At 36.2% G+C, this 21,963-nt stretch overlaps 2 protein-coding genes and 1 long non-coding RNA gene across 4 annotated transcripts; 1 reads left to right on the forward strand and 2 right to left on the reverse strand.

Moving 5' to 3' along the window:
• Positions 1-2,790: 2,790 nt before the first annotated feature.
• Positions 2,791-3,396, forward strand: LOC110933227. Its single transcript, XM_022176459.1, has one exon. It carries the CDS (start codon positions 2,791-2,793, stop codon positions 3,394-3,396), a length of 606 nt encoding a protein of 201 aa, XP_022032151.1.
• Positions 3,397-13,525: 10,129 nt separating this feature from the next.
• On the reverse strand, positions 13,526-14,853 carry LOC110934560. The gene is made up of 4 exons (XR_002588438.2): positions 14,752-14,853; positions 14,588-14,656; positions 14,016-14,085; positions 13,526-13,638 (listed from the first exon to the last, which is right to left on the reverse strand). It is a non-coding gene; the product is annotated as an uncharacterized LOC110934560 (long non-coding RNA).
• Positions 14,854-19,283: 4,430 nt separating this feature from the next.
• LOC110936190 (glutathione S-transferase T3-like) lies at positions 19,284-20,940 on the reverse strand. Of its 2 annotated transcripts, XM_022178531.2 has the most exons (3): positions 20,370-20,940; positions 20,203-20,324; positions 19,284-20,048 (listed from the first exon to the last, which is right to left on the reverse strand). In XM_022178531.2, the coding sequence occupies exons 1-3, from the start codon at positions 20,603-20,605 to the stop codon at positions 19,300-19,302; spliced, it is 1,107 nt and encodes a 368-aa protein (XP_022034223.1). In that variant the 5' UTR covers positions 20,606-20,940; the 3' UTR covers positions 19,284-19,299. The 2 variants fall into 2 exon arrangements, with proteins under 2 accessions (XP_022034223.1, XP_022034222.1); XM_022178530.2 differs by having other exon boundaries at positions 20,203-20,940.
• Positions 20,941-21,963: the final 1,023 nt, after the last annotated feature.

The raw sequence follows: 21,963 nt of genomic DNA on the forward strand, positions 1-21,963 counted from the left end.
CACGTTCCTTAACCCCGTTCCCAACCCAGGGAATCCCATGCTTTGTAGAGGGTGTGAACTCACCTTGGTTTGCTCGGCAGTTAATCACAGAAAGTCAATCAAGTCGCAAGTAGTCAATAACGTCCTAACACGGTTATCACGTATAATCAGATTCGAACCAAGTAGTGCACAAATGTTCAACACGTTTGGCAAGCACGTTTAGCAGTAACAGTTCACAGTGTTCTTAATCAACAGTAGCACATACGGTTCACAAGTTCAGCCCAACTACTTAGGCCCAAACACGTAAAAGCAGTTAACACAGAAGCCCATCAGTCTGGCCCATTAACTAAGGCCCAAAAGTGTGGTCTCGAGTCGCAACCGGACTCGCAAGCATGGTCTCGAGTCATGCTGTGTGTGCTGATCTCAGGTGGTTGCGAGTCGCAACCGGTGTCGCAACCGTAGTCTCGGTTCATCATGCTAAGGTCTCGAGTCGCAACGGGACTCGTAACCTGTGGTCTCGGCTTGTCCTGTTATGGTTGCGAGTCGCAACCGCGTGGTCTCGAGTCATCACGCTGTGGTTGCGAGTCGCAACCGTGTGATTGCGAGTCGGTAGCAGTCGTTTTCATGTTCACGTGTTGATGCAGATGTATCAGTCCCATTAGTACAATATAATCAGGCCCAAATCAGGAAATAACCAATAGCATTCCACTAACAGTTTTCCTAATCAGGCTACTAGTCAAAGATGGATCAAAATCACAAGGGTTTTCAATCTTCAACTATCATTCAAAGTGTTCTTCATACATTCAAAGCATATTCATCACATATTCAACCTTATTCTAACACATTTTGCATCAATCATAAGCATAATCATGGTTAACAATCTCATTTATCTAACATAACACCATAGGCTCGGTTCTATACTAGGCCGAATATATGACATATGTAACCCGGTTTCATGTTCATCAACATAAATAGTTCAACCTCATTCAAACACAAAACACCAAAATCCATCATGCTATATATATATATCCGAAATCAAGACCCTTTAGCCGATTATCAACATTATGCACATCAAGAATCATCATGTAAATCCTAACACTAAACATCATCTCATGCATACATCCATTCAAGCACAAACACAACAAATATAAGTCAAAACATCATGGATACTAACCGGTTTGGTGAGGTGTGTGTGAAGCTTCTAGCCGATTCGAGTGTGAGCCGATCCAAACTTCAAAGGTTCGAAAATGATGAAGTGTTTGTGTTCTAGAGTTTAAGTGAGAGAGAAGTAGGAGAGTGTGTGTGTTCTAATGTTCAACAAAATGGTAAAATAACTAAGGGTGGTGTATTTATAGTCAAGTTCCAAGTGTTGCACCCTTATGGGTTTCGAGTGGGTTTACGGCCCAATGGTCCAACCGGCCACTAGGTTCTCGGCCCAAAGGCCCATTCGGTCACTATTCACTCGAGACCTCATGGTCTCGAGTCGGGTTCTTTGTTTTCGGGTTGGGTTCTCGGTTCCCTTATAACACGTATAAATATATACAATGCACACATAACAAGCACATATCACATAAAAAGGTTCACATTACCATTAAGTTTAATCATTCAACTAATCACATAATGTACAAGTATATCGCATCAAGACACAACGAAGGTTCTAGGTTTCGGGTTGTCACAAATTAATAATTAATTAAATCGTACGGATACCTGGTTTTGTGAGGGTTGTCACAATGAATTCACACGAAATAAAGACTTTCACACGAAATGAATGATTTCATGCGAAATAGTCAAACAAAATACCAACATCGTGCGAAATGAAGTGATTTCGTGCGAAATAACTGATTTCGTACGAAATAACAAAAATTTCAAGCGAAATAAGTATGTTGTTTCGTACGAAATGAATTTATGATGCAATTTCAAACGAAATAGCTTTTTTGTGCGAAAAGAGAACTAATCAAGCTATTTCGTGCGAAATAAATGTGGTATTTCGTGCGAAATGAATGAAACTAAGTGATTTCGTGCGAAATGAAATCTTCAATTCATGCGAAATGCTGCTGATGTCATCATCTCGGCCATGATTTTGTCAAATTGATCAAGTTTTAAGCTGAATTAAGGTCTGATTCTTTCAAGGCTTTGTTAAAACACTGTTTCGCATATAATGTGAGAAAATTAAGCCATTTTATCCGTGAAATCAAATTTAATTTTGAAAAGAAGGTGTAGAAATCAGAATTTGCAGCTGAAATGGTAAAAACTCTTCCTCCTGAGCTCTGATACCACTTGTAGGATCGAATGCACGACCAAATGAGTCGATCAGAAGAGTTTTTGCTCAATACGAGAGGCAGAAACAAACGTATCAAGTTGATTCAGCTTGCAATTCACTTTAAACTGTCTTTTGATTGATATAACAACGTTTTACAGCGAGTAGACACTTCGGCAACAGTTCGGTACTGAAACCAGAAAGTTACAAATGAGATGGCACCACCTACTATTTATAGGCAAGGGTATTTCGCACGAAATCATTCATGCGAAATGGCCAAGCTCATTTCATACGAAATGACAAAGTCATTTCGTGCGAAATAGCTTATCCATTTCGTGCGAAATCAACCTTTTAACATGTTTTCTCGTTTTTCGTGCCCTGATCTATCTATTCAAGTACAAGACTTGATACAAGACGAAGTCGACAGACATATGCACCAACAAAATGAGTCGCCTTCCTCTGAATTCCAATTTCAAAGGGGTGTGAGACAAGGAGACCCGCTATCTCACTTTTTGTTTATTATTGGCAAGGAAGCGTTCTCGTGTATGACGTCGATGGCGGTCGAAGTGGAACTTTTCCATGGGTTTAAATCTCCAAATGAAGGACCCGTTATTTCCCACTTGTTGTTCGCCGACGACGCAATCATCGTCGGTGAATGGTCAAGGAGAAATGTAAATAACATTGCTCGATTGCTTAGATGCTTCTACTTAGTACCCGGTCTCAAGATTAACTATTTTAAATCCAGCTTGTTTGGAGTTGGAGTTCATCAAAATGAGGTGATTAATATGGCTAATGAAATCAAATGCAAAGTCGATTCTCTTCCTTGTGCCTACTTTGGGTTACGAATCGGTTCCAATATGAACCGTATGCTAAACTGGGAGCCGGTGCTTGAAGTGTTAGATAGAAGATTGTCGGTTTGGAAATCTTCCACGTTATCCATGGGTGGCAGGTTGACTATTCTCAAAGCAATTTTAGAGACCATTCGAACATATTTCTTTTCTCTTTATAGGGCCCCTCAATGTGTGATCGATAAGTTGGAAGTGAAGCGTAGAATTTTTTTTGGGGGTAAGAACGATGGCAATTATAAGATGAGTTGGGTGTGTTGGGAGAAAACTGCAAAACCAAAGGACGCGGGCGGTTTGGGTCTCAGGCCTCTCTGAGACGAAAACATCCCGCTGCTCACGAAATGGTGGTGGCGTTTCAAAAATGAAACCAATGCATTGTGGAGAAAAATTATTGTTTCTTTGCGTTCTTCTTATAGATCATGGCCAAGTCTCCCTCATGATAAGAACAATTGAAGTGTTTGGGTTTCAGTCGCTAAACTGGAAAATCATTTATCCAGCCAGAACGTCTCCTTTTTCTAGTCTAATAAAAGGTGTTGTCAGTCGGGGCGATATGACCCGATTATAAAGATCCATGGATCACTAGGGAGTCGTTAAAAGATATTTATCCAAGCATTTTCAAACAGAAAAAAAATAAGCGTGTGGTTGAAAATTGTGTCAGTAGAGTTGAAAATAATAAAAATTGGATCTTGAGGTGTAAAAAGTCTAATTTTTCCACTAAGGAAAAAAGGAAGTTGGATGATTGCCAAAGTCTTCCGCGTCAAGTTAGCATGTCAAATGCTCTGGATCGATGGTTTTGGACCAAAAGCAAGGATGGGTAATTTTCTGTTGCATCAATGAAAAAGGTTTTGTTCAAAACACAGCGGGTCACTCCTTCTTTTATCTTGGACCGGAACAATTGGGTTTCGAAAAAAGTTAACATTTTGGTATGGGAAGGCGGATATGAATTAATTGCTAACTCGATGGGCTTTGTCTAGAAGAAATGTTTATGTGGAATCCACTTTATACAAATGGTGTGGCGAGTACGAGGAAATCGAGGATCACCTATTCGCAGCATGTTACATCTCTTCAATTGTATGGCAAGCGATAAGCACTTGGTGTAATGTTCCACCTATCTTCGCCTTTTCGGTTCGAGATATCCTTGGTTATCACAAAAGCATAAAGACTGATCGAGTCAAAAGGAAAGTTGTACAAGGCATTATTTTAACGGCTTGTTGGTGCTTTTGGAAAGCTAGGAACGAGCTCATTTTTTCAAGCAAGGATACTAACATTGCCAAGATCATAAGATCATTGAAGACACAAAATCGCTCGGCTTCTTATGGATAAAGAATAGATCCATGAGTAAGGAACTGTCGTGGAGCAATTGGTGTAATTTTATTTTGTAATGTTGTTTCCATTGTGCTTGTTGTTTTGGGTCTAGCGTCTTGCTAGCAGCCCTTGTTTAATGAATAGCTGTTCAAAACAAATAACCCCCATAACATGCTATAACCCCCTACCAATTATTACTCAATTATTAATTTTTTATTTAATCTCTAAATTTATAAAATTGAAAAACAAATAACATTTCATTAAATTAAAAAAAATTACAATAGTTAAAAACACATTATATATAATATTAAATTAAACCAAAGAAGAATTACGGTTCCTTTCTACAGTGCTTCTACAATGATTTAGGGTGTGGGGGGCGCTTTGCGGGGAGGAGGTGCGGGGAATGGTTACCGCGCGGGAAGCAGGTGCCGCCATCAACTTTCACCGCATGGAGGGGATGGATTTCGGCGAGAGGTTACCGCATGAAGGGAGAGAGGGAGAGGGTGGCCTACCAGATTTTCAACCAATCAAGTTATTTTCCTTTTTTTTCTTTTTTTTCTTTGTTATTTTTTCAACTTAATTAAAAAAATAAAAAAAAATAAGTCCCCCAAGAGAGGAGTGCAGCCATCAAATTGAGGGTGTGGGGGGGGAGTTAAGTGGGGAGTTGACGTGACGCGTGATTGGCTGTGGGTAAGAAAGGTCACTCCCCACTTACAGGAGTGCCCATTACACCCTTAGTTTTTTACTTTACTTTCATATATAGACTAGGTTTTTACCCGGGATTGCTTGCCGGGCTCGGGAAAGTTATTTAGATTAATTAATTACTATTTGTCTGTAATACGACCACATTACATCAACCATCTAATTCGATTAAACAACAATGTCTTCAAATCACCGATTAGATCATGAACTCATATTAGAGGACAAACAAAAGCACAACAAGACCATATGAATAATATCATTTCCACTTTTACTTCAATGCACTTACATGATAGGGTGATTTGGGATTTTGAAAAAATCTTTGTTTTTTACCTCTTTTACAAAATAAGATGTTGACCAAATTTGAAACAGATGTTGACCAAAAGTCAATAAGATATTGACAAATAGTCAAACAGATGTTGAGCTTAAACAGATGTTCGGTTTAAGGCCAAACATCTGTTTATGGCCAAACATCTGTTTAAGTCCAAATATCTGATATAGAAGGAGAACATCTGTTTAAGGCAAAACATCTGTTTAAGGTCAAACATGTGTTTAAGGTCAAACAATTGTTTAAGTCCAAACATCTGATATAAAAGACCAAACATATGTTAAAGGCCAAACAACTGTTTAAGCCTTAACAGATGTTTAACTTGTTAAGATCTACTGTCTTCTCACACAGTTTTCCTCTTCAAAACACTGTTGAACCTAACATGGAAAGTTATTTAAAAACACTGTCTTCAAATCACCGTTTTAACCAAACAGCGGTTTCAACCACAATTTTAACCAAACAGTGGTTTTAAACCACCATTTTAACCAAACAGCGGTTTCAACCATAGTTTTCTGAACAGTAGTTCCAAACATCTGTGGACATTAATCTGTTGACCAAAGTCAACAGATTTATCAACCACTGTTTTATTTTCAAACATCTGTTCCCAATAACAGAGCTTTGATCATTTAAACATACCTTTGCCAATATTACAAGCTTTTACACTATCAAACCTAAATATTTATAAAAAGTACAAGTGTTAAACAACATACAAAGTTCATCCATCAGTTGACCCAATTCAACAATCAACCACTGTTTAATTTTGAAACAACTGTTCTCAATAACAGAGCTTTGATCATTTAAACAGACCTTTGCCAATATTACAAGAATTTACACTCTCAAACATCAATATTCATTTACTTAATTTTAATAACAAACATTATTAATAATTTTAACACAACTAATTATATAAAAAAATACAATTGTCAAAACAGATAATAGCATTCAATAAAATACAGAATCCTAATTCCTAATCTATTGGTGAAACAGTAGTTTTGATAAGTAAAGCTCCTTGCGGACCATTGTAGTTGTCAACATGTTGGACGTATTTCAGAAGTTCATTGGTCAGATCAACTTCAATCATATCCCCCCAGATGCTTGTTATCAGCCACTTGTTGTCTTCAATTATATTAGTACTTCGGTGTGCATCAACATAATCAACTACACGAGGATTATTGAAAACAAACATCTTCTTCCAGCCTTCTTCTTCATATCTGAGCAAATCAGCAGTTAGCTCAGCAGACTTTCCAATAACAATCAAATGCAACCTCTTTGCAATGGTCAAAAAATGCCCTTGGCAAGGATTAACTACAATACTCTCAGGAAAGTGAAGCATTCTGAAAGTCTCACTAACAACATCAAAACAAACGATGTTCCTCTCACCTAGTGGATACCAATAATTTGAAACCATAAAATATATGGTTTTATCAGCATAAACTCCTGTAGACCATGAATAACGACTTGAACTATAATTGTTTACGATACCAGAATTTATTGCTGTCCATGACTCACGACGTCGTGAGTAAACACGAGCAGCAGTTACATTACGGTAACATCTGATGTTCAGCACTTTTAGATCATTGAACTGATCAAAATAAATTCCACCGGTATCAGAGTTTCGATGATGATTGTAATTAAAGTAGTCATCACACAAAACCTTATACTGCCTAATAGTTAGATTCCAAAGAATCAACTGACAGCAAATCCCTTCATTGGAAACTAACAACAACCCATTAAATGAAGATAGAATACGTAAGAAGCTAGAGTGGACATTGGTAGGAAAACTTAAGGTTTTACTACTAACAACATCCAACTTACCACCAACTACGTCGTCAACGACAATTGACGTGTCTTTAAAGGATAATAGTTTCTTTTCTACTGAATCTCCAATTCGGAGAGCATGCATCATCTGAAATGCATGACTTGACAATTCCGTATAAAAATTCTTGGAAAGACATTTGAAACGGCAAATATCTTCTGCGGAGAGCCTTGAGAAAACCTCGTCAACAATCACTTGAAACCCAAATTTTTCCATCCTGCAGAGAGCCTTGTGAAAATCTCGTCAACAAAATTTTTGAAGATGATTTAGTAGATAGATGAAAATGGTAATGATCAAAACCTCTGCCAAATGTATTTTATATACCCAATGAAGAAGGCTATGACTAAATACATCGTCAGACGAAAGAATAACATGCGACACTCATTAGGCTTTTAATGCATTTACATAGGAAAAATATAAAATTAAACACGTTATTATAATTACAATTAACCTATTCATTTACCTATAACACGCCTTTAGCATAAGACAGAAGTGATTGCTTAACGTGCATTAATTGCAAAGTATATATCCCAAGGCATTTTGAATTTGAAATTACTGGCAATTTCAAAACCATTGCTATGGTATATGTTTGCCAAAGGAAATATCTGCTAAGTTATACTTTCTTGGCTATGGGCAGTAGTTTGCTGATCTGATTTGAAAGCAATTGTCATGATGAGTTTTCTAATAGCATTAATTATTGATTTAATTTGCAACAAATAGTCATCAAGATTTTTTTTTTATTTTGTAATTTAACTTTAAATTTTAACATTAAAACAATGTTTTAAATTAAATACTGTTAAACATCTAATCTGGACATAAACAAATGTTTGAAATTAAATAAATATTTGACCTCAAACATCTGTTTGAACATAAACAGATGTTTGAAATTAAATACTGTTAACATAAACAGAGATATAATATCTACAGTTTGGACATATAAATATTGTTAACAAAAACAAAGATAGAATATCTACTGTTGATGATGAACCACTTTTGTTGTTGGGCAGTGGTTCATCTTTGAGTTTGTATATGTTTGTCTCGAGAGATAAAGTATAGAGAACCACTGCTACACTAAACACTGTTACATAAGAAGGACTGATACATAAATACTAAAGTTGAATCCGCTTTAGAAGCTGTGATAACTACACCATAAGTGCTAGTCTTTAACAGGACTTTGCCTTCAACAGTGCATAGGCCTCATGAGACAATAAGCCCATCAGTCTTTATATGGAGCAGGAGTTAATTATAACAGTCCTTAGCATGATCAGCTGTTATAACCACACCATAACCTTTGAGAGGTTGACCATTAAACAAATCCTTGACACTATTAATCCTCTGTTGACTTACCAAATAGATCTTCAGACACAAATCAACATCAACATAATCTAAATACTACTGAAACAATAAATAATAAATAAAAATCAAACACAACAAAAATTCATAAAATTAAATTTATTCAGGACCTTAAAACTAAAAGTCCAATAATTACATGACATACTGAACAATATTAAAGTTCAAATCTAAGAATACAGCAAGAATTAATAAACTTTAGTTTCCACTACATCGATTGCTGAACCTCTTGATGTATGTCCTCCAGCATCGCCATAAACTGCATGTCTCTATCACCACACTCCATATTACTGACAACACAAATAAGAATAAGAAACTAACCTAAAATGCAAACGTCTCTTTTTCATTTTTATTGCACATCTGAGTTTTCACGATATTGGACGAATCTATACTTTCTTTAAAAGAAGAAAATCTTCCTGGTGCAAGAAAAGGTGACTTTGGATTTAACGGAAATCAAAAAAAAATTGGCACATGTAACTTTAAAGTTGCATCTCTGCCATCAAAAAAGGTAACACATGAAACTTTTCACGATGTTGCAACAATGATACTGCAGCATCGATATTGAAAGGTTGATGTGGGATGCGAATTTACATTGAAACAACGATGTTGGAACAATGATACAGGAACGATAACATGTAAACATTATCAACAAACATTCGAACAAAGAAGTGTAATGGGAAATTAGCTGCTAAATCACAAGAAAGATGCATTTGAGAGAGAAAGATACGCTCACATATATGAGCGAGCGAGATTTGAATGTGAAATCAGATAATTGTATCTTATTTGTAGGATAAAAATATATATGGTTTGAAATTTGAATTTCAAAATTACTGATATTAATTAGTAATTACTGATTTGATTTGAAAGCAATTGTGATGATGTTTTTTGGGAACTGATATGCAAAGTAGGAAAAACAAAAAAAAAAAAAAGAGAACGTCAATTTTAAATTACCATCTTACATATTTTTTATTTCAAAATTACTGATATTATTAGTGATCTGATTTGAAAGCAATTGTCATGATGACTTTTCTAATTTTTATTTTAACTTTAACTATTAACTAAGAGATAATAACCGTCAGTTTGAAATTCATATTTTGCATATTTTAAAAGTCCAAAGCTCAAGAAATTACCATTAATTATTGATTAGATTTGCAACAAATAGTCAAAAAGTATTTTTTTATTTTTTAATTTAACATTAGATTTCATCACGAAAATAATGTTGGAGGAACTCTTATCACATTGCAATATAACAATTAGGTAAAATGGTAATTTCATTTTAAATCTAGGAAAACCGTTGATGGTCAATATCAATGGATGTCGACACTAAAAAAGTGACCACTGGCTATTTTATCCTATCAGTGGATACCGAACAGTTTTTTAAACACTGACATTTGGTAAGTCAGTGATCAACACGAAGATTGAAGAAACAGAGGTTATATTTCATCAGTAGATAAGTTTTAACAATCAACTGTTTCAACCAAAACAGCGGTTGTAACAGGCTTTTAAACAGATGTTGTTGCTTAAACAGATGTTTCGCCTTATATATTTGTTGTCTGGACTCAAAACAAAACTTTGAACTTAAACAGATGATTGGTAATAAACAGAAATTAGGCCATAAACAGATTTTTGACCTTAAACAAAACTTCGAGCTAAAACAAATGTTTACCCATAAACATCTGTTTGCAAAAAAAGACCAATTTCAAGAATACTATACCCAAACAATCAAAATGAGGAGCTTAATAATCATACAAGTATACTTTATTTTTATTTATTAGTATAAAAATGAAACAATTGTTCAGTTTATATTAAAGATCAAATCAATGAAGGGATTTGATAAATATTGTTACATATAAAGACTGTTGAGAGAGAAAAATACACTCACATATATGAGCGAGCGAGATTTGAATGTGAAACCAGATAATTATATCTTATTTATAGGATAAAAATATATATGGTTTGAATTTTGAATTTCAAAATTACTGATATTATTAGTAATTACTGATTTGATTTGAAAGCAATTGTGATGATGTTTATTAGGAACTGATGTTTATTGGGAACTAAAAGGTAAGTAGTGTATATCTTTATATCCCTCCTAAGTAAATAAATATTAGTAATGATATGCAAAGTAGAAAAAAAAAAAAAAGAGAACGTCAATTCTAAATTACCATCTTGCATAATTTTAATTTCAAAATTTCAAAATTACTGATATTATCAGTGATCTGATTTGAAAGCAATTGTGATGATGACTTTTCTAATTTTTATTTTAACTTTAATTAAGAGATAATAACCGTCAGTTTGAAATTCATATTTTGCATATTTTAAAAGTCCAAAGCTCAAGAAATTACCATTAATTAGTGATTTGATTTGCAACAAATAGTCATCAAGTATTTTTTTATTTTTTAATTTAACATTAAATTTCATCAGGAAAACAATATTGGAGGAACTCTTATCTCATTGCAATGTAACGATTAGGTAAAATGGTAATTTCATTTTAATTCTAGTTTTTATTTGATAATTTCAATATATCACTAATTAACACCATCAAGGCATCAATTATAAAAATGTGAGCAGTGGCTGTTTTTTAGGAATACCGTTGATGGTCAATATCAATGGATGTCAAGAATAAAAAAGTGACCATTGGCTATTTTTTCCTATCAGTAGATACCGAACAGTTTTTTAAACGTCTGATATTTGGTATGTCAGTGGTCAAACGAAGATTAAAGAAACAGAGGTTGTATTTCAGCAGTGGATAAGAATTAACAATCAACTGTTTCAACCAACACAGCGGTTGTAACAGGCTTTTAAACACATGTTGGGGCTAAAACAAATGTTTCACCTTATATATCAGTTGTATGGACTTAAACAAAAGTTTGAACTTAAATAGATGATTGCCAATAAACAGAAATTTAACCATAAACAGATTTTTGGCCTTAAACAAATCTTCGAGCATAAACAAATGTTTGCACATAAACATCGGTTTGCAAAAAAAGTCCAAATTCAGGAATACTATACCCAAACAATCAAAATCAGGAGCTTAATAATCATCCAAGTATACTTTAATTTTATTTATTAGTATAAAAATAAAACAACTGTTCAGTTTATATTACAGATCAAATCAATGTAGGGATTTGATAAATATTGTTACATATAAACACTGTTGGGATATACACTGTTACATATAAACATTGTTGTGACTAAATTGTTACATATAAAACACTGAGGTGATAACATTTATCAACCAAACAGACTATAAAACTCTAATGTGAAAAACACTGTTACATATAAACACTGTTAACGTAAACAAAGGTCTGAGCATAAACAGATGATTGCCCATAAACAGAAGTTTGGCCATAAACAGATGTTTGCCCAAAACAGATGTTAAAGGCTAAACATCTGTTTAACACTTAACAGATGTTTAACTTAAAAACAGTGTTCAACCTAACATGGGTTTCCATTATCTATTGACCAAAATGCAAACAGATGTTAAACCATTGTTTGTTATTGTACCTTACAAAATTACATACAATTTAAAATATAAGAACAACACCAATAAATTTAGGAACCTAACAGCAAAAATTTAATGCTTTTAGCTTAAAATTTAGTGTTTTTAGCTTTAAACTCCATCAAAGTATATCTTCGACAATCGCCATGAACTCCGTGGAAGTACTCAATGCATTTCCAGCAGGATTTATAGAAACCTGATCTCTCGTGAACAAACCAACATGCAGTATACGTAAACACTTCTTCAGCTATGGAAGAGTAGCCCTGTCCTCATATACTTGATACTTAACTTTGTTCATAAAAAGCTGCGATAAAACAAACTTTATGCTTCTTTAAATACAAAGAAGGCAGGAAAGACCAAATACTTTAGCAGGAAGTACTTCAGCTTCTACATCATCATCATCATCATCATCTGCAGCAGATCATTCACAATCATCATTTAGTCACAACTCATATAACAAAACTTCAGTAAAAATCAAAAACAAAAAACACATACCATTATCAAGGGAAACCACAACTCTACCATCAAAGAAGGTAGCACATGCAACCTTTAACGATGTTGCACACAATTATATTGCAACATCGGTATTGAAAGATTGATGTGTGATGGGAAGCTTCATTGAAGCAACGATGTTGGAACAATGATACTGGAACGAAGATTATATAAGGAGCAGTGGTTAGTTATAACAGTCCTTAGCACATGGAACTTTAACAGAGATTTGTCTACATCAGTGGATAGGCCTCATCAGTATTTAAGTCCATCAGTCTTTATAAGGAGCAGTGGTTAATTATAACAGTCATTAGCATGATCAGCTGTTATAACCATCAGTCTTTATAATTGTATTACATCATGTTGAAAAATAGAATTGATAAATTTAGGGAAAGTGAGGTTGAAAGATGATAACCCAACGGTGGAGCATCTCATTCTACAGGTTCGATAAATTAAAGGTATTCTCATATAATGGTTCATGGCTGCTTCCAAAGAATCCGCACTTTGGACTTCTGTTGTTCTTCAAACATCTATTATCTAAGAAGTTTGAAGTTTGAAGACAACAGATGTCCAAAGTGCCACTTCATTCACAACAGTAGAACAATCATCATCATCATCGTTATCATCATCATCTGCAGCAGATCATTCACAATCATAATTTAGTCACAACTCATATAACAAAACTTCAGTAAAAATCAAAAACAAAAACACATACCATTATCAAGGGAAACCACAACTCTCCCATCAAAGAAGGTAGCACATACAACCTTTAACGATGTTGCAACAATTATATTACAACATCGATATTGAAAGATTGATGTGTGATGGGAAGCTTCATTGAAACAACGATGTTGGAACAATGATACTGGAACGATGATTATATAAGGAGCAGTGGTTAGTTATAACAGTCCTTAGCAAATGGAACGTTAACAGAGATTTGTCTACATCAGTGGATAGGCCTCATCAGTATTTAAGTCCATCAGTCTTTATAAGGAGCAGTGGTTAATTATAACAGTCCTTAGCATGATCAGCTGTTATAACCATCAGTCTTTATAATTGTATTACATCCTGTTGAAAAATAGAATTGATAAATTTAGGGAAAGTGAGGTTGAAAGATGATAACCCAACGGTGGAGCATCTCATTCTACAGGTTTGATAAATTAAAGGTATTCTCATATAATGGTTCATGGCTGCTTCCAAAGAATCCGCACTTTGGAAATATGTTGCTCTTCAAACATCTGTTATCTAAGAAGTTTGAAGTTTGAAGACAACAGATGTCCAAAGTGCCACTTCATTGGATCAATCGAGGAAGAATTATATGAGAATACCCTTAATTTATCGAACCTATAGAATGAAATGCTCCACTGTTGGGTTATCATCTCTCAACCTCACTTTCCCTAAATTTATCAATTCTATTTTTCAACAGGATGTAATACAATTATTACCTTAATTAAGATATCTTCAACTGCATCTTCTGATAAATCAACATTGATTTCACTCAAATGATCCCTTCAACTGCATCAAAAAATACCAAAAATAAAACTAATAAAACCATCCAATATTCCCGAGTACTCACCAATAATGTGATGAACAATATAAAATCAAACCGTAATAGCATACAAATCATAAGGAAATACGAAAGAAACAAACCAAAAAAAACTTATTGCGCGATTGAAATTAAAAGGATATCATACGCAATATTCAGGTAATTAGAATGGCCATTTTTACCTTACTTGACAACAATGGCAAACAACATCAAACAATAATAGCAAATAACATCAAACAATAATGGCAAACAACATCAAACAATAATAGCAAACACCTGATGTTGAATCCATTGTAAATGCTGAACCACTGCTGTTACAAACAGATAATACCTCGAGAACTGGAAATGAAACCCTAATTTCAGAAAAAATAATCGCTGAACATACTCAAACATCAATAATCAACAGATGTTATACTCATATCATCAACATTAAGAAAAAAAGCGCTTATTTCTGAACATATTCAAACATACCAGCTTATGGCAGAAATCTATCCGCAGCTAAGCTGATTTCAACTTTGATGACAATCGATGACAACAACCCTGGAACCATATGATTAGATTACGAGTAGAAATTAGGATTATTGTAAATAAGAGGAAATGATGAAAGTATTTCAACTAAAAAAAGAAGAACAAACCTTTTGATGAAGTAATCGATGAACAAAAGAAGATTTTATGGTGGCGTCTGCAAGAAGATTAAGGTTTGCAGGGTTTGTGAAATTTGAATTTGAATCGCCGGAGTATAGAGAGAGAAGGAACCCTGGGCATTTGTAAAGAAAGTGGAGAAGTGAGAAGAGAGATTATATAAGGAAAAGGGCAGTGGTACTGTTGGGCGGGAAAAGAGAACTGAGGATGCCCTAGTTAAGTGACACGTGGCCCAAATAACTTTCATTTATTATATATAATAGATAATAGATTTGTATAAAGGTAAGCCACATTTAATGCAGCAGGCAATTGAAAGACCCTTGCCGGCAAATCTTTATGCGATATCAATGCACATAATTGAGATACAGGAAAGAGGGAAGGAGAAGACGGAGGGGCGGTGACTGGAGGGTCACCACTGTCACACCACCACCATTGTTACCATCTGGTGTCTGTTTTGTTGGGGGTCTTGACCTCCATACAAACGCTGGGTGTTGTGACTGGAAGGTCACCACTATCACGCCACCACCACGGTCACCATCTGGCCTCTGTTTTCTTTCTCTCAGCGGTCGGGAAATGAACACCGTTTATCTTCATGGTTTGTTCGGATTGACCTATTTGGGCGGTCATCTTCCCTTGAGATGCGTGTCTTCCGGCTTCGGTCATTGGAAAATGATAAACGATGCCACTAAGACGGCGATTGGTTTCTTAGGGTTTTGCTTTGGCACCGTCTTTTGTCTGCTATTTGTTCCTATGCTTTCATTGGTTAGGTTTGTTGTCTTGGCTATGATGAGTTCAAGGATTTTACTAAAAGTTGATGAGCATGTAGCCTTGGCGTGGCAAGGATGGTGGATGGTATGTTTCGCTTGCAACCCCCTTCCAGCCATGGACTTCTATTTGGCTCTAGAGCTCTGAGCCTGGGATAGGAAGTGCTTGATCCATATGAAAATGTGATTTGTACCGAATTTTGCTTTAAAGTTGCGATAATCGTTGTATTTTGAGGGTAAATCAAAGATCCAGGTAGCGTCTTGGCGGGGCAAGATGCAGATGGCATAGTTTTCACTGTGCAACTGTGTCTTTGCAGCCATGTTGTTACCAGGGTGTTATATGTGTTCATCCCTCAATTACATATCTAACTCTTTAAGGTTGTTTTGATAAACAAAGGGTTGTGTTTTAGGTATGTATTTTAACATTATCAATTAGCAATATTGGGCTGCATTAGTGGTTGTACGCACTGCTTAAAATTTTGCGTATGGAAAGTCAGCTGCATTAAATGTGCTTCACCTATATTATTAGTATCAGAAAATCTTCTTTTTTTCATACGATTGTTCTGTGCTTATTGTTTTCTTTTGATGTTTTGTTGAGAGTTTTGTTCTTGCATGTTCCTCTGGATTTTCTTTGATGTCATTGTTTAGCATGGCAAAAAAGTACATGTGTAGGATGGTGTAAGAAGTTTTTTGGCTTATTTAGTCCCTAGCTGGCTATGTGTGTGTTATATGGTAGATACTAAAGTTATGAGCATAGCTTCTCAGCGCTCGGATAATAGTCACGACACTCGCCGTCGTAGGCGACTTTCCGCAGAATTCGTGTATGATGTATGGGATCAGTCAGCGGGTTCTTCGTCTTCGGCGGTGACACAGTCCCAACCTTTGTCCAAAAAATGTATCGCAATGCTAGCGGCGTATTGCGTTCCACAGATACTAACATGCGGGCTTCTTTGTCGCCCACATCTTCCCCAATGTCCTGTGCCATGTCTTTGTACATGGATATTGGTGACTGCGCTCACGTTTGTGAGCATTGCAAGGCTCGCTTCTGGTTCGCAGCACATGTGAAACCATTTTCCTCAGGTGGTAGACCAAGGTATAATTAATGTTGTAAAGGTGGTCAGGTTAAATTAAGTCACCTTTGAGATCCTCCCAGTTCTATAAAACGTCTATTTGAAATACCTGACTTTCTAAGTAACATCCATGCTTATAATTTGATGTTTTCTATGACCTCTTTTGGTGGTGATGTAGAAGGGTCCATAAACATTACACCTGGTCCGTACGTCTTTAAGGTTAGTGGTCAGGTTTGTCACTGGCTAGGTTCGTTGGTCCCTGATCCAGATGAGCCACCAAGGTTTTGCAGATGTATATATACGACATCGAGAACGAAGTTTCGAACAGACTTCGTTTGTTCGACGAACATGGTGCATCATCTTTGGATGTTGACATTGTTAGGCTGTTGTCACGTACATTGGACGAGACTAACGAGTTAGTCAAGCTTTTTTGAACTGCCAGAGACATTTTCCTGTCTCAAGATATTCCAGACTTTTGTATCAGCTTATATAGTGATAGTAGAGAAGTTCGTTATCATATATACCTACTACTACAACTATTGGAGCTATTGTGTTTGAGCAGCAATCAACGCATGTTGAGTTTGACATAATTATTCGTAACAAGGATAATACTCGTAAACTTGTTAGTAAATTACCCCATTAATATATGGTGTTGCAATATCCTTTGCTTTTTGTGTACGGTAAACAAGGATGGAGCCCTCAGCTTCGCTTGCCTTACAACGGTTCACGTCAACGTAACCTAACAATGAACATGTATTACAACTATCGTATTCATAAGCATGATAACATGTATACGCTGTTGCTAAGAGGTGATTGTTTGTTCCAACAGTCCTTGGTTGATGCATATATCTGTACTGAACAGGGCGCACTAGATTACGTTTTAAAGAACCAAACGTGTTTATGCAGCGAATACTTGCAAGGTGTGCATGATGCTATAGTACGCGGCGATACAACAGGTCATGATATAGGAAAGCACATCATTTTGCCATCCTCCTTTACTGGAGGGTCACGAAAAATGTGGAAACATTATCAAGATGCCCTGGCAATTTGGCGCATTCATGGCAATCCTCAGTATCAAGATGCTCCGATGCAGCATCTCAAGTCTGCCATACCTTTTGGTGCGGTTGCAATAAGTAACTTCACCATAACCTCCCCATCTTCATGCTCTTCTGCTTCCACAGATATGTAACATTTTCTGTTTCCGGTGTTCCAGATCTTGGGCGTGTGAGGCAGAACATACGTTTTCCTGCACCCTTTTTACTTAACCACGGGTTTGGGTTTTTACAGTTGCTTCTTTTTAACCAACAATTTTAAACTTCATGATTTTTTTAGAGTTGTGATGGTCGTACTTTTAGCGTACATTGAGCATCCGGGTAGCATGTTGGCAAGGAAACATCCAGATCCATATGATATGTACCAATCGGTTGATAGATAATCCGTTGAGTGGATCAAGCTCAAAAGAAATTAGCAAGATGCAAGACTTGAGATAATTCTCTATAATTTTCATTCATAATAAGAAATGGACATACATAGACTGTTTAAATAGAAATCACAATGTTAACCATCTAACCCACTACCCCACTAACTCAACTAATAACTAACTATGGAGATAAAAAAGGAAATCATGTGGAAACAAGAAAGTGGCACGTAACACCATACTGCTCACTTTGCAACTGTGTGTTTGCAGCCATGGTGTAACCTGTTTTTATATGTGTTCATTCCTCGATTACATATCTAAGCTCTCAAGGTTTCAATGCACAAACACATTCACATCTCGATAACCCTTTTTGGGCAGTTGGCATGTGATATAAGTATTGTATCTACTTCTGGGCTATGATGATGTGTTTTAGTTTGAAGAAACTGAGCATAATTGCCGGCAGTGGTCTTTCAGTTGCTTATATTGTAGCGGGATTGCATGTATGGTTTTGTATTATTTGGGTTTTTTGTTGCTTTTTGTACTTTGAGCATCAGAAACATGAACATTGTACCAGAGAAAGAAAATTAAATAAGCTGTGATGATGTAAAAAAAAATTCGACTATATTTGTTGTTTTGGCTTGGCAATTTGATGATTTGCAGCCCAATGAGGTACTGTATTTGAGCCTACGAAACACATCTAACCAAATCAAATGTGTTCATATTGGAATTTTACTATTGATGTTGTTACTTCCGCTGCTTCTTTTTAATAGTTTGATTTGGGTTTGTTTGTTTCTATCAATTTTGTTGCTTTGCTACCTTCTATAGTGCTTCTCCTCTATTCTCCTCTAAACATACATGCATTGATATATTATTATATATAATAATAATAATTATATTGCATCGAGATTAATAATTATGTGCATCGATATTGTGCAATGATTTGCCGACAGGGGTCTTTCAATTGCCTGCTGCATTAAATGCGGGTCGCCTTTATTATTATTATTATTAGACCATGCGTAATGGTAAACAAGAATAATGCCCCCAACATGGGGCATTATGCGCCACGTGTCGCCTAGTCATACTTTGGGCATTATAGAAAAAAAGGTGTAGTGGGGCATTATCCCAATAATGCCCACTCAATCATTTGACAATTATTTTTTTTTTAAATATAAAAGATAAAGTCTTCATTAATTTAAAATATAAATTACAATACTTGAAAAAAAATACAAAAAAAAAACAGAAAATTAAAAAAACCGAAAAAAAAAACAGAAAAAAAAAAAACTAGATGATCTAAAGTCCATATTTTTCACGTATTTTTTGGCGACGCATTTGAGCCAAGATCAACGCGTCGCCTTGGAGGTGGTCGATCGGTTTGGACAAAAACTCAATGTCCTTTTCCATTTGTCGCGCCTCTTGCAACTCGTTGAACTTTTTGGTTTCAACTACTCGGTCTTTCATAATCTCCCAACGTTTGTGGCCGAGGTCGTGAATATCTTGGAGACGACGGTTCATCTCCTCGAAATCATCCTTTAGGCCGAGATCGGAAGACGACTCGACCGTTTTTTTCCCGGTTCCCTTTCTTCTACCGGTGGGTCGGGCCAACTCGTCTTGAAATTGCTCGTCAACGTCCAACGTTTCATTTAAATCAACATTACGGGCATCGGATGTCGGAGTTGACGGGTCGGCGGAGGATGATGTTTTTGACCTTTTAGCCCGGCGTCTACTACTTGTCGTCATTGGATTAACAAGCGCCCACTTTGGACTTTTTCGTAGTAGCTCCCAACACTTATAGTACGTGAAAGGGCTTTTCGTCCTATCGAACTCCTCCAAAGTCTTTGTTAAAACCCCGACGTCACTTTCACCGCTCGGGCGATTATCGTAGTTTCGTTGGTAAACTTCTTGAAACGCGTGACATTTGTTGTTGATGTCGGTCCATTTGCTAGAAATTGAATCCTTGTCCCGATGTTCGCCTTGACCCCACGAGCTATAAAAGAGTGCACGCACCCTATCCCAAAAAACGGGGCCCGTTTGAAAGTTTGCTACAAATTTAAAAACAAAAAATAAAAATATAAGTTGAAATTTAAAATATAAAAAACAGAAAAAAAAAACAGAATATATGAAATAGAAAAAAAAAACAGAAAAAAAACAGAATATAAAAAAACAGAAAAAAAAAATAAAAAAAAAATAACTTACCGGTATCTTCGTCCTCCGAAATATCGAGCCACGCCCGAGTCAACGTGTATTCCTCGTCCTTCGTCCATTTAATGGTTGTTTTTGCACGTCGAGGCTCATCCTTTTCCTTCTTTTTATGCGACCTTCTGCCGCGTTTCGATTTGTCTTGCACCGGTTCGGGTTGCGACTCCGGCACGACCTCGACATCGGGTTCGGATTCGGGTTCGGGTTGTGACGGTTGCGACCCGCCGGCTTGACCAAAGCCGTAGGTGGGAGAAACAAAAGGAGGGGCGCCACTCAAGTAAGCCGCGTAACTTAAAAAGCTCGGGTCCATGTCTTGTAGGTTGTACGGGGTTTGCGGTTGGGTTGTGTTCGGGTTCGTGGGTCTTGCGGGGCCACCAAACGGGGGTCGGTATGGATGCATGTTTGTAAAAAAATAGGAGAAAGTGGAGGTTTTTTTATAAAGTAATAGAAGAGAGTGGGTGAGAAAGTAGTAGAAATTTTATAAAAAATTGGAGAAAATGGAATGATATATATATAGTGGGTAAAATTTAGAATTAAAAAAAAAAAAATAAGTTTTTGACCGTTGCCAAACGGTCGAATTTTTGGCATCTTTCGAATTCACAGCGTTTTTAAAATCACGCCGGAGCCATTTTTTTTCAAAAAAAACGCCCGGAAACGCCCCATGTAATGGGGGTTCCGGCGTTATGCAGCGTTTTTTGGCAATTTTTTTTAAAAAAAACGCCCCGTTACGGGGGGTCTTAGTATCACAAAATCTTCTCTTTTTTGCATATGGATCATCATCAGTATCAGATACATAACCATTAGTATCAGAAAATCTTCTTTTTTGTGTTCCGATTAGTGCTTAATCATGCCCAATATCTCTGCCTATTCAGTTCGGTTATAGTTGGTGGCTTTTGTTGGATCTCCAGCTTATTCACGAAGGTGTGGTCACCACAGTTTGCGTGTCCTGGTTATCAGAATTTGATCATCGTGGGATGTGCTATTGCAGGTCGGCCTTGCGTCGTCGTGGTTTGTTTCAAAGATTTTCGCAGAGTGAAAGCCTTGGTTGCTTATGGGTTAGTGATTTAACGATTATTATGTGTTTATTCTTTTCCTTTAAGGTTTTGAAATAAAGAATTTTACATGTTTTAGTTAGCGTCTGTGGTTATCGACTTTTTTGGTGCAAATTTTAACCCAGAGAAAATTAAATGGGTCGTGATGATATAAGAAAATTCTCTATCTTCATTGTTTTAGCGTGGCAATCTGATGATTTGCAGCCACAATGAGGTAGTATATCTGAGCCTTCGAACACACGTCTAAGCAAACCAAATGTGTTCATATTGAAAGTTTACTTTTCGATGTCGTACAATTATTATTATATCAATTCATGTATGTTTACAGGAAAAGAGTATGTTTAGAGGAGAATAAAGTAAATCATTGTAGAAGGCAAATTGTCTTTCATTGTTTTAGCGTTGCAACCATAGCGCCACTGAGCGGGTTCAACGACTATGATGATCCTTTCAGATTTGAGTCAATTTGTATAGTTTCGATGCGTTTTTTAGTATGCATGTGTATAGTTTTTGCTTCTGAAGTAGCCATAGTTTGAAGCCATCAATGGATGCGGCAGTGGTTGCTATAATCAGGTGTGTGATTAACATGGTCATAGACACTGATGAAACAATGGTTAACCGGGGCAGGGTTAACACACTGGTCTCGCCTGCCGGTTGATCTCCTGCACAAGGAAACAAACCGTGACTCGTAACAAGGAGGATGGGGTGG

The sequence above is a fragment of the Helianthus annuus genome, chromosome 4, assembly GCF_002127325.2.
Source record: "Helianthus annuus cultivar XRQ/B chromosome 4, HanXRQr2.0-SUNRISE, whole genome shotgun sequence".
Classification (NCBI taxonomy): domain Eukaryota; kingdom Viridiplantae; phylum Streptophyta; class Magnoliopsida; order Asterales; family Asteraceae; genus Helianthus; species Helianthus annuus.

Excerpts from the sequence above, each read along its gene's own strand:
- LOC110933227 (XM_022176459.1), top strand. The coding sequence starts at position 2,791 with ATGGCGGTCGAAGTGGAACTTTTCCATGGGTTTAAATCTCCAAATGAA.
- LOC110936190 (XM_022178530.2), bottom strand. The coding sequence starts at position 20,605 with ATGCATCCATACCGACCCCCGTTTGGTGGCCCCGCAAGACCCACGAAC. Across the intron at positions 20,049-20,202 it reads TTCGGAGGACGAAGATACCG|CAAACTTTCAAACGGGCCCC; the intron begins GTAAGTTATTTT and ends TTAAATTTGTAG.